Consider the following 12,615-nt stretch of genomic DNA (forward strand, 5'->3'; position numbering starts at 1 on the left):
AAAAAGAGCCTTGTTTACGGGGGGGGACTCTAAAAAGAGCTGTTTTAGCCCTGTGGGCAGCTGAATCTCTATATAGAGCTGTTACAGATCTCTCTGAGCTCTGAGAAGAGCTGTTTTGTGTTTTGAATGCCCTTTCGGGCAGATGCAGTAGTTCTAAAAAGAACTGTTTTGTTTGTTTCACCGAAGCTGTGTCTGTGCCTCCGTCTGGTCTTACCAGAGCTGATATAGATTTCTGAGATCTCTGAGAAGGGCCGTGTTGTGTTTTGAATGCCCATTTGGGTGTTGGTGGTAGCTCTAATAACAACGTTTTTGTTTTATTCTTCAATGTGTCTCCGGTTGCTCTTACCAGAGCTTATACAGATCTCTGTGAGCTCTGAGAAGAGCTGTTTGGTGTACTGTAAGCTCCGAGAAGAGCTGTTTGGTTTAAGGTGGAGGTCCACGTGAGCTCTGAGAAGAGCTGTTTTGTGTATGGTCACAATGAGCTCTGGGAAGAGTTGCTGTTGTGTCCTTCAGTGTTCCACAGTGGTGTCGATCTCAGTTGTCCTTCTTTAACAGATCTTCAGTTCTTTTGCTGTGTGAGAGTCCTAAAAAAGGACTATTTGTGCACTCCCCAAGTGCTGGTCAGAATGACCTGAGAGCTGTTGCTGTGCTGCTTTTATGGTACTGTGGAGGGGGCGTGGTTGAGAGATGTCCAATGAGAAGTAACTAGTTGGGGGTGTGGCCCTGGTAAGCCTACAAAGTGAAGACAGACCTGGATGGAAGCATCTCATTCCTCTTATTTGGTTCCTTTTTATTATCCAGCTTCCTGTTCATATGTGCCATTCCTAACCTCTAGCAATGCGTTGGAGTCTTTCGCTTTGTCACGATTAAACCTATGTTTGAAAAAACTGTACTAAAACTTAAATTTAACCAAAAAATAAAAATGAATAAAAATTAAAATTAAATTTAAAATTAAATTTAAATTTAAAATGAAAATTAAACTGTAAAACAGATCTTGGGCAATATTCTGGGGTTACCGACTATGGTTCTAAGTTTATACTTGCCATTACCATCTGTAAAACATTGGAAGCAAGCTTGGTTCTGAGAAAGATTCAGATATGTCCAGTGCTTTTGGGGCATATAGGAAGGTAGCCTGTCTGCCGCCCCTTCATCAGGGAGAGCGTACATTAGGTAGTAAAAAGTTAAATGTTGTTTGACATTGAAATTTTACCTTTTAAATTAAAAAGTTGAGCTAACAATTGTAACTTTTGTGAGGGCTGATACATTAACTTACTGTAATTTTAGTTCTGCTTATAAACACTTATTGTTCAAAAAATTAATACATTATGCCTTATACCTGTGAGAAAACAGTGAGTGAAATAGATAGCATATCTTACTAGGAGCCGATTAGTTGTAGTTAGCATGGTTAAGTGCCCTGACTGGGGTGATGGTCTTCATGCAGTTGAGACCCGGAGGGTGCCTTGCTTCAAGTTGTATCTGGCAGTTAAGTTCTTTTTTCTCTAATCTTGAATTGAAGTCCCCATTGAAAGGGATCTTCTCCAGCTGTTCGAGTATCAGGAACTTAAATCTTTTGTGTCCTTTTTTTTGTTGCTAGTTTATTTGTCAGTATCTTATGCCTGATGTCGTATAGGTGTTTGGCAATCCTGGTTTTGAGGGAATTGATGGTCTTGCCCTCGTAGAAGGCTTGACATTTGCAGCAGTTTGCTCTGTAGACAACACCTTCCGTGTTGCAGCCTCCGAATGCTCTTGTGGTTATTGTTTTTTTGTTGGGGCAGCAGAAGCGGTCCGTGCCTGCTATGTATTTACAGCAGAAGCAGGGGGATTGGGAGTGTGGGGGGCATAGCAACCCACCTACTTTTGGTTTTATATTGTTAGCTTTCAGTGAAATAAGATTCATAAATATAAAAGCTAAGTAGGTAGGGAGCTACCCCCAGGATCACACTACAGTGGGGAAAAGGGCATATATGTTTTACTTGCCCAAAAGTACTTGCATTCAGTGAAAAATGTGATTTAGTGGAATGAGTTTTCAGGTGATTTGAGCTTTCAGAGTGAATTGAAATTCGGTGAAATGAGTTTTCAGTGAATCAAAATTGATATTTTTGGGGGGAATACGGTACAATGCATTTGCTTAAAAATTAGATATACCAGGTAATATGGAGCTCAAGTCTAAACATAACTATTTACAGTATCAATGTCGTCATCATAAGCCTTCTATAATTGTCAGCCAACTTTCATTCAGTCCAGTTAATTAGCACAAACTATTCCTTTACGTGGCCTTTCTTGTAATCAGGCAGAATCCACCTTAGCACAGACATTTTTTTCCACTGCCAGCAGACTCACTGACAGCTGCACCCTACGGGTTAACAATTCTTGTTACATTCTAAGGAAATATTTAACACAAAACTAATTCTACTGCAGTATTCTTATGTCAGCTTTTAAAACTCACTTATATTTCACTCCTTTAAAGAGAAATATGTACCGTCAACTAAAATGCTTACAGAAAACAATAACATTTTCAAAGTCCACTCTAGCAAGTGAGACAGCAAGAAAAGGGACTGCTCATTTTAGCTGGAAAAAAACTGAACATAACCTGGGTCACACACACAATTTTACATCCATACATCCTGCAGATATGAGTTACAATTACACCTTAAAGGAACATCTGTCTGTTTTTAAGATTTGGCTAGTAGACTGACACCAGCTTACGGCTCTTTTATCTAATAAATGCACAATAATTTCTATAGCAAAATTTGCCTTTGGTTTCAAATAGATGTCTTCTGTTCTAAATACAACCAACACAGTCAGTAGTGCATCATCATGTAGGGAATTTGCAATCTAGCACTGTTCAAGAAGCTGAAACAAATTACAGCTGAGTAAATGTAAAATAGGGGAGTACATGTTCTCACAGATTAGTGCTACAGTAGCCTAAGTTTTGGGTCCTACCCCAGTGATTGGTCAGCTGTCCAAGCTTAAGGGTCCTTTCCAATTGCTCTGTCAGCAGTAAGAGGGAGCTCTAAAGGAGCAACTAATCAGTAGGGTTTTCCCTAAAAATGAAAAAAACAGCCCTGAAAAGACAATGCTAGGAAACAAACCCAACGTCAAGTAGCTATACAGCCACACCCTGGCAACACAAAAAGAACACTGAAATAAAGGGGCTGGAGGGAGGGAGAGCTACTGCAAGTGATCTATTAGAACATAAATGTTTATTTACACAATGGTACAATGGGTCAGCATTTAAGCCACTGTTACAATAGGCCAAGCTATTCGGGTTGATTACCATAGCTTACTCACTACAAAGGGAAAAGGAAAAGTAAACCAAGAATCCAGCAGCCCCTGCAAAATAGTCCTAATAAAGACTGTTATGGACAACGAAAAGGAGCCCAACTTGTACTGCTTTGCAAAGTACGTTCACAGGACCAAGTTGGTGACTTTAGACTACTTCAAAGTCCATCACTTTGCAAAAAACCACCAAAGAAACCAAAACCACTGTCAAATGGGCCTTAACCTTGCCTAGAAGTGGCTTAATATGGCAGGTATAACAAAAGCCAATAGCATGAGACAGCCATCTGGAAAATAATCTTACACTGGTTTTCCTTTCCTCTTACCTTTAAAGCAAACAGCTGGTCAACTTTCCTGAATGCTTGAGACTTGTCTAGGTGGTACCCGAGCTACCTGTGGACATCCAGAGTATGAATCATCTTTTTTCCCTTATTCTTGGGATCAGAAGACAGGGAGACAAAGTCTAACTCGAGGTAAACTCTGAGACCACTTTAGGCATAAAAGAATGGTTAGTTGGCAGAGACGCTCTGTGCTTGTGAAAAATGTAAGGCTGACCTCACCATAAGTGCCTGCAACTCAGATTCACTACTAGCAAAAGTAAAAGCAATGACTAAAACATTCTTCCACTTTAAGAACCTCAATTCAGCAAGGTGAGCTGATGCAAATGGAAAAAAAGTGCAAGCTTTTCAAGCACAAATTTGAGATCCCAAGGAAGAGGCACCTTTTTTCTAGATGGCAGGATACGTAACACTACTGTCAAAAATTGCTTAACTTCAGGATGGTAAGAAAGGAGGTATCTAAGAGCAGACAAACTAATGCCAACAAATGAACCATGATAGAAGAAATTCAGAGGATACCAACTCAAAAATAATCAAGAACCAGGAGCAGATGGACCTGACAAGGCTCCCTGCTCTTGGAATGACACCAACTAGAAAAGCTTTTCCTCTAGCACATGTATGATTTTCTAATTTTTTTTTTTTTTTGCCACATCTAGAACCTGCTGCTCATCATCAGCAAAATGGTGCCTAGAAGGTGTCAAGATTCTATTATCCTAGCAGTTAGATGAGATTTCAGATTGGGATGAATAAAACAACCCCTGTCCTGTGTAAGCAGATCCAATACGTGGGGAAGCGTTGTGGTAATTGCCTTGGAGAGAGTGAAAAGGAAAAGCCACTGTTGCCTGAGCTAAAAGAGAATCACCACAATTTCTAGGAAGTCCTTCCAGATCTTTAAAAGAACTCTGGATATCAGGGGAAAGGGTGCAAAAACATACTGGAAACATTCCCATCCACGGGAATGTGAAGGTATCTGTTTTCCAAGCCTATTTGCAAGGACTCCGGGAGCAGAATTTTTTTGTTCTGAGAGGAGGCAAACAGATGTACATGAGGTGCTCCCCACAGTCAAATTGACTCCTGAAGACCCAAAGGTGAAGTTTCCATCAATGAGTGTCTGTCCTGCTCAACATATCTGCAAACAAGCTTTTCAATGATGAAATGTGTAAAGCCTGCAGAGTCAAACTGAGCTGAATTGCTATCACATTGCCAGGCTATCATACAAAGTCTAGAGTATGATCTGATACCCCTCCCCTGCTTATGTACCACATTATTAGGGTGTCTGTACAAACTGGCAGAGGTCAAGTGGACTGGAGGTGATTTACAGCTTTCAAAGCATTGCTCACTACAAACATCTCTGATATTTACGTGCTTCTGTCATGAGGGTTCCACAGAGATTACACTTTCATCCCTTAAGAAATTGTTCCCCACCCCAGGTTTGATGCATTTGTAGTGACAGGCTGAGTAGGAACTGAAAGGGAAAATGGGAGACCTAGATTGCAAGAATCTGGTCTACCCCATCAGGAAATCTCCCTTCTTGCAAATCCTGGTAACAGATCTAAAAATAAAATAAAATAAAATAACGGGAAGATGCTGCATGGAGACTGACCTGAGCTACCACTGGATTTTCCTCATATAGAGTCTGGACAGGAAGCATGAGAATCATCACTGCCATGCCATATACCTCAAAATCCTGGAAAATTCCCTTGCAAAAACCTGGCTTTGATTAGAAAGACACTGGAAAAACTACTGAAACATCTCTACTTTGCCAGGAGGAAGAAAGGATCTTCCCATGGGAGAATCTAGTAGGCATCCCAGAAATACAATCCTGTGAGAAAGGGATGACAATGTTTTTGAAAGTCGATTTCAAAACTCAGAGTAAAAGATTCTAAACCATTGCTGAACACTTTTGACATCCAGAAAAAAATGTCTGCAAAGTTAAGACAGTTGTGCAAATACAAGTAAGAAGCAAATGCCTTGAAGTCTGCAATAAGCAATTAATGGAGCCAGATACTATGTGACTACACTTAGTGCAATGGTAAGGCAAAAGGGTAAGACAGAGAACTGAATGTAAGCCTAACAATCTTCAACATCTGTATGTTAGCCAGAGACACAATCTTAAACGTCTGAATTGCTTGCAAATGGGAACGTGATAAACATCCTTTAAGTCTAGCTTTACCATGAAAGCTACGGAAAGGTTAAGAGGTAAAATGGACTGAAGGGAAAGCATGTTGAACTTTGGAATCCTGATAAAATGACCACAGGCTTCATGAATCCTTCCCTCTTTAGTACCAAAAAGTCCTTGAATACAAGCCTTTACCCATCTGACAGGGAGGCACTGGTTCTAGTTACTTCTTGTGTAGGTAAATTGATACAGAGTATAGGTAAACAAAGAGACTTGGGCGAGGAGAAAACCCATCTGGAAGGGAGGGAGGGATTTCCATTGCCAAGAATACCTATTTCTTTGCCACAATCTGGTTACACAAAGGAAGATGATGCCTCAGAGAGATGGAGAGTTTACCAGGGTTGGAGGAGCTTGAACAGGTAAATAGTTACGCTGACTGATTCAGGTTTCTTTTCTTAGAAAGGTGGGATCCAAACACCAGCCCCTTCCCCCAAGTTTGACAAGAGTGGCTCTCCCTTTCCCACAGAGGGCAAACCTACAGCTATAGAGAATATGGCTAGCCTTCTGCTCTTATTAGCTGTAGGTGCTACACAGCGGGATGGGAGAAAACAATGAGAGGTCTGAGGAGCAAAGATTAGCCACAGCAGTCACCCATCAGCAGCTGAGGCAAACTAGGAGCCAGCCTGACACACCCAAAGACTTTCTTGCCAACTCTCTTCTTCTAGGCAGGGGAAGGAAAAACTAAGGTGACCAGTAATTGCTCCACAGGTCTAGCTGCAAAGAAAACCTCAATGACGGTTACAGGAGCCGCGAAGACTCCGTAAATACAATTCCAGATAAAAAGGTGATTTTGAGGGGGGAAATCACTCTGACAGTCCCCAAAAGCACCAGTCCTGCCCTAATACAAATTCTATACAAGAAAAATGTATTTAAACTGAAAACGTTTCCACTAGCATTCACAGTACTCAAATCCCTCATGGAAATAAAACTAGTTTCACAGTAATAACTCTAGTTTAACAAAAAAATATTGGAAGGTTTTCCCAACAGGGGACTTACCTGCCCAGCCATGAAGGATTGCTAGTTGACTGACAGTTCCACAAAGCATGCCAAAGGAGTGCACTTTGGCAGAAAGAAACTCTGAAGCTTTTCACACTATGTCTTGATATACAGCTCTGCTTCCGCTCTTGAGAGTTGAGCCCATGGAGGATGCCCTTAAGTTCTGAAAGGCTGGTAGGCCAAACAACGTAGGCTACTGCAACAGTGATCTGATGCTGAACACAGAGTTCCTCTAAAAATGTTTAATGTGGAGAGGGGGTCTATATTATAAGATCGACGGCTGAAAACATCAAACACCATATGGTCGATGTCTTCAAACATCGAACTTATAAAAACAAAAAACGAAAAGTACCCTAACGGGTTTAAGCAGGGGGCAAGCCCCCTGCACCCCCCCCCACTACTTAAATATACCAACTCCGAGATTGCACTACATTGCAATAACCAGAAATCTCCCCTGATGGAGATTTCCATTTACATGTTCGATGTTGTGCACTTTCGCTATTCTCAGTGTCGACAATATCAGCTTCGATATTGTCGGCTTTAGAGAATATAATATAGATCCATGGATAGCCAACTACCCAACTTAACAGCTATAATTCTTTGTCAGACTATTTAGTACAAGTGTCCAACGCCACAACACTGAGCTCCATGTACCACTTACAAATGCACCTCCTCAACCAAACACCAACTCTGGTTGGCAGTCATCTGACATATCACTGCAAGCAGTGAACCTGACAAATATAGCTAAATTACTGTCCCATCAATGCCCTATACTACTACTCAGTTATGCATGACCTAAATTCAGGCACCAGTAACTAACATTTTCCTATTACTTTACAGCAGGATGACAAGAGAATGACTAAGCTCACATTTTAAATGAAAATTAAAATGTAAAACAGTATATGTTAAGTGCACCACACTTAATCCTTTCAACATAGCAAAGCAAACTTAATTTCAAAACAATTTAAAAAAGTGTGTTTCTGTGACACTTCAACCTTAAACCCAAAACCTGTAATATAGCACTTAAGTTGCATAGTAATGACACCTGTTGCTACATGAAAAAAGTTTAAAGAAAATGTTTGTCTTTTTTGGGTAATATCTTAATGTTTTAAAGAAACAGGTAACACATTTACTTTTCTCTTTCCACATAACTTATTTTTATTTCAGACCTCTTACCCTTCCAGCATAGTGAATTATACAAAAATCTGCCTTGTCTTTCAGCTGCCTGGGTTTCTGGAATTTGGAGTGAGTCCCTTGCTCCTGGGCTAATTTATCCACAAAGGTTTTATCTGTAGCCTTCGGGAACCAGCATTCTTCATCTAGCAAGGCCAATACACCAGGAGGATTTGCCTGAGAAAACAAGAGGCCAGCTGATTAAGTTGATGGTATTCAGAACTTCAAACAATGCAACTGTATACGCCTGGAATATTTTTTGCAAGAATTTACAAAAATACTGCAAAAAAATGTTTATAAACACTGAATTATATCTCCTGAGAATACTAGCTTAAACACGTGAACTGCTCACTGTTTAAGAGCTCTTCCCCTTTATGCTACCTCTCATTTATTTTGTTCCCAAACAATTACGTGCTGAATTTCTGAAAATGTCTGACATTTTTCTAGTAACATTTTTCAAGGACAGATACTTGGGATACCTGGCTGTACAAGTAACCTGTGCATCAATGTTCAAAAGCACTGAATAGCCTGACTTTTCAGAAAACTTACTTTTACACTGCATCACTCAGAATCCTTGAAAACCTCTATTCAAACACAAACACTATTTTAATTCTAATGTTTTATTAAAATGTGTTTGACAATGTTCAGATTTATTCAAGTGAAAGGTTAAGTTATACACTTACCAACTATCAAATGATATGCAGAAAGACCTTTGGTGGTAACTAACTTCAGGAAATTCCTTTTCTGATATTCCTTCTCTTGGCACTAATTCTAAATTTCCCTTCATTCCCATGCTCGTGTGTGACGGGGATTTGGAAAATAATGCATGGGTCTCCTAATAGGGCATGCCACGACAATCGGGTAAGGGAGGCACACAACCTTGGCATCACTCTATGAATCAAGTCCACCCTGCTCCCAACTTACGAAATCCATCCACAACTGCAGCAAACAGAAGACATACAAGAGGAGGAACAGAGCAGAAGAGTAACAATCAAGTGCAAAGGGTATCATCATACCTCAAAATTATTGAGTAAATATATATTTTTTACATCTGGCTTCAGAAACCTTGTGCAGTGGGCAACTGCTGGAAAGAATCCCAAACAATAAAAACCTACAATGAACCTAAATCCAAAAAAAGTCTAAAGACAAAAGCCCAGAAAGTCTGGACCTGAATCACTAAGGTGCCAAAGGAGGACTATTTGCTGCAATCATTGTCAAATCAATGATGCTTGGTGAAGGTGTGAAGACATCAGGTGACCATGACAAAAAAGCCCCTAAAGACGACTTTCTGAAGCAAGCACTAAAAACAGTTATGCTTTTGCTGGGGTGTACTTTCTCAACAACATTTTCAAAAGTCAAATTTGACACTTGAAGGCAAGGCAAGACGTAATGCATTTTATACCCCTTCCATTTCTGGTAAAACCCTAATCTGATGATATAGACACCCAAGATATGTACATTCTCTCTCCCCTATACACATCCTATACTAAGAAAAAGGACAAAATGCTGGGGTTTTATTCCCAGACCAGTGCTTGAACTTCTCTTTCATTAATGCAGCATGTGGATGGTGTGTGTACTCCTGAGGTGCTGGCCTTTTCTTAAGACATTAAACAAATTGGTAGCAACTCCAGCGGACCTTGATCATCATATTGCACTTGAAAAGCTTTGCTGGAGTAAGGGGGAAAAGCCAAGATTATGACAAAGGTGACATGACATACTAAACTAGTGGCTTGGGGGTCTATTGGTGTTAGCATGGAGAAGGTGATGTGCCCATCCTGAAGGAGTGGAAAATGGGGGCCCATCTAATGCCACAATCTTTTGGAGGAAGTGCAGTTATTTAAAGGAAAGCGCTGGGGCAGGCATTCAGCCTCTAAGCCATTATGTGGTAGCATCAATCCCAGCTGTGCAGAAGCATGCACTTACACAGAAGGTGAACTGCTTCCTGCTGTGGCATGGATTACACATGTGCCACCAGTAAGAGGGGTTACACAGCCTATACAACACACACTGATTGTCTGGATATTAGAGCGTGCACAAACCACACCCTACTGTTCCCCATATGACCTCTGAATGACTCTCTCCTTCATACTGAGAATACCTATTAAGGGAGGGTGGTGAATGGGCTTAATTCAGCAGACAGAAGAAATCGGAAGACAGAAAACACAGTAGGAAAATTAGCAAGTTTTAGCCAAACTATACATATCAGGATGAGTATCACACCTTTTAACACACTATTAAAATAAGCCATATGGAGTAACAGTCAGCAAAACTAAACAAATAAATAATGCTAAGTTTTGGATTTCCCTGAATTTTTGCAGCACAAACAGAAAAAAAACCCCACAAGGATCTATTCTATGCTAAGAGAGAGAGACAGAACTTGGACAAATTCTCCCCCTTATTCTGCTGAAGCAAGCAGAAAGAGGAAAGAAAAGTTTCCCTCCCCTTTTCTAGACCCAAACTAGAAGATCCGGACAAGACAGGACTCTCACATCTTCAGCTTCTTAAAAGAAATTGAGCAGATGGACTCAAAGAATCTGCTACTACATTCACCTCACTCAACATTTAAATGGCTACCTTAAGCAACAGCCCACAAACTGACTGTTTATATGACTCAGCAGCTCCTGACTGTGGTGCAAGATCTGGTCACAATTTCCTTTGCATAGCTTTTTAGGCAAGAAGTATTATCCAAAATCTACAGGGAATTTTAAGTGCACCCCCACCCATTCTTAGGGAACTTCTGTTAAACTTCAGAGAAATCGAGGTGAGCTGCACCACCCAGTTGCAAAGTATTCATAGTCAGTTCGTGAGGTGGGCTCGGCTGAAGGAAAGGAAGGCCAACACAGAAAATGGTAGGAATTGCACACTACTCTAGATACCAATGACAGGGTACTGACAGCAAAGGAAGGTTATGACAACTTTTGTGCACAAAGACACACCAGACTTCTATAGCATTCTCACCCTAAGACGATCAAATAAAACCATGTAGTTATGAGGTTTAAGAGCTGCTCCTAGAAACCTTTCCAAGGCTATCAAGCTCTTCCCCTCTTGGGCCACTTTTACAGTAGAAATGGCAAACCCTGAAGACTGCCCAATTTTGCCTCTGAAGAAAGAAATTCTCAGAGCAAGCTGGAAACAATGTAAACTCTAAGTTTCCACAACCACAGGAATGCCCATGCCAGAGGACTAGGGAAGACAGCTGAAGCAGTCACTAAAAGACAGTCACCCAGCGAAGGGAAGAAGTGAATGGCCACAACCCGGCAAAGCATCTAATACCAGTACATCACCTCGTAAAAGACAAGAGGCAGAGTCTATTACATTTTTACAGAAACTACACTGCTTAGTCCTAACTGCCTACCAATGGAAGAAACTTCCAGCTTGAATACATAAAGTTTATGGATTCAAATACATGTGTTTTATGTAGAAATGCACCAAAGACAGAAACATTAAACAAGTGAACAAACTCCTTTGCATTGCCCATGTAAGGAACTTCAAAACCCCTTACCCCCCCCTTACTTTTACCACTTTCACTCAGATTACTGCACCTCACAGAAAGCGCAATGAGTAACACAAAGACGGTCTTTTTCACTAAATTCTTGGAGCGAAGACAAAGCAGTGCATCTCGAGCAATAAAACTTCACACCTACATGGACGAACCATATTAGTAAGGCTTTGTTTTTAGATCTATTAGGTCTACCCAAGGATAATGACAGTTTGGAAGGGGTACAGTGAGATGGTGTCATGCCAGATAGTAAGGGTCCAGCATTATGGCAAATACATTTTTGCATCCTATTTTTGGGCAGTCCATTTTTCATGACTGATGGGGCAGAATTTCTAGCTACTTTTCTTCCTGGGTGGCAGATCCTGAGGAAATCCTGAACCTGGACATTAGATCCAGCTTCCAGTGTTTGACAAAGGTACACACTGTTGAACATGTTGCTGCAGCATAAATGTCATGCATTAAAGAACTGAAAAGGCCATAGATTCGACACCTGATCTAATAGAATGTGCCTTCAGTTTGGAGTCAAGATGTCTGCTAGCAGCTTTTAGGTATGAAATGTAAATCGGACAGCCATTTGGACAGAGTTACTTTGGAAAAGTACAGTTGAGTACACTTACCATAAATGTAGATGTTCGAGTGTATTCACTGTTGCAGTCATTACATTTGGGTAATCGGCTGGCAGGTTGCCCTCAGTTGGCTTGATTAACAAAGTCTTAGGTCCTGCGTCAGTTGCTGTCCCTTCTTCCATGATGTCAGGTCATCAGGGGTATAAAACATGCAGCCGACGCCATTACATCAGTTTTTCTTGCCCCAGATGTCAGGTGCCCCCCAAATGGGGAGCCAAATATTTAAGTAATTAAAAACACAAAAGTATACCTCCAAACAAAAGCAAATACACCAAAAAGGCTTTTAAGCATAGTAAAGGAAAGAAGAGGTATAGTAAGAGAACAAACAGGGGGTTGGAGGGAAGGTAACCAGGACTGCAACAGTGAATACACTCGAACATCTACATTTATGGTAAGTGTACACAACTGTACTATGTTCTTCATGTTTCACTGTTGCAGTCATTACATTTGGGTAGATTCCCAAAGTTATGGTTGGGAGGATGGATTTATACAGCATTAGAACCAGCTATAAGGCCCTGCAGGTCA

General features: G+C 40.7%; 1 protein-coding gene across 1 annotated transcript in view; it reads right to left on the reverse strand.

Annotated features, from left to right (window-relative positions):
- MYH10 (myosin heavy chain 10) overlaps positions 1–12,615 on the reverse strand; it is a 2,709,460-nt gene that overhangs the window by 1,617,659 nt on the left and 1,079,186 nt on the right. The window contains exon 14 of the mRNA XM_044086713.1: positions 7,969–8,142. Coding sequence (XP_043942648.1) covers positions 7,969–8,142 — 174 coding nt within the window. The remainder of the gene's footprint in view (positions 1–7,968; positions 8,143–12,615) is intronic.

This window comes from Protopterus annectens, chromosome 10.part0 (assembly GCF_019279795.1).
Source record: "Protopterus annectens isolate FY-2018-M chromosome 10.part0, PAN1.0, whole genome shotgun sequence".
Classification (NCBI taxonomy): Eukaryota; Metazoa; Chordata; order Ceratodontiformes; family Protopteridae; genus Protopterus; species Protopterus annectens.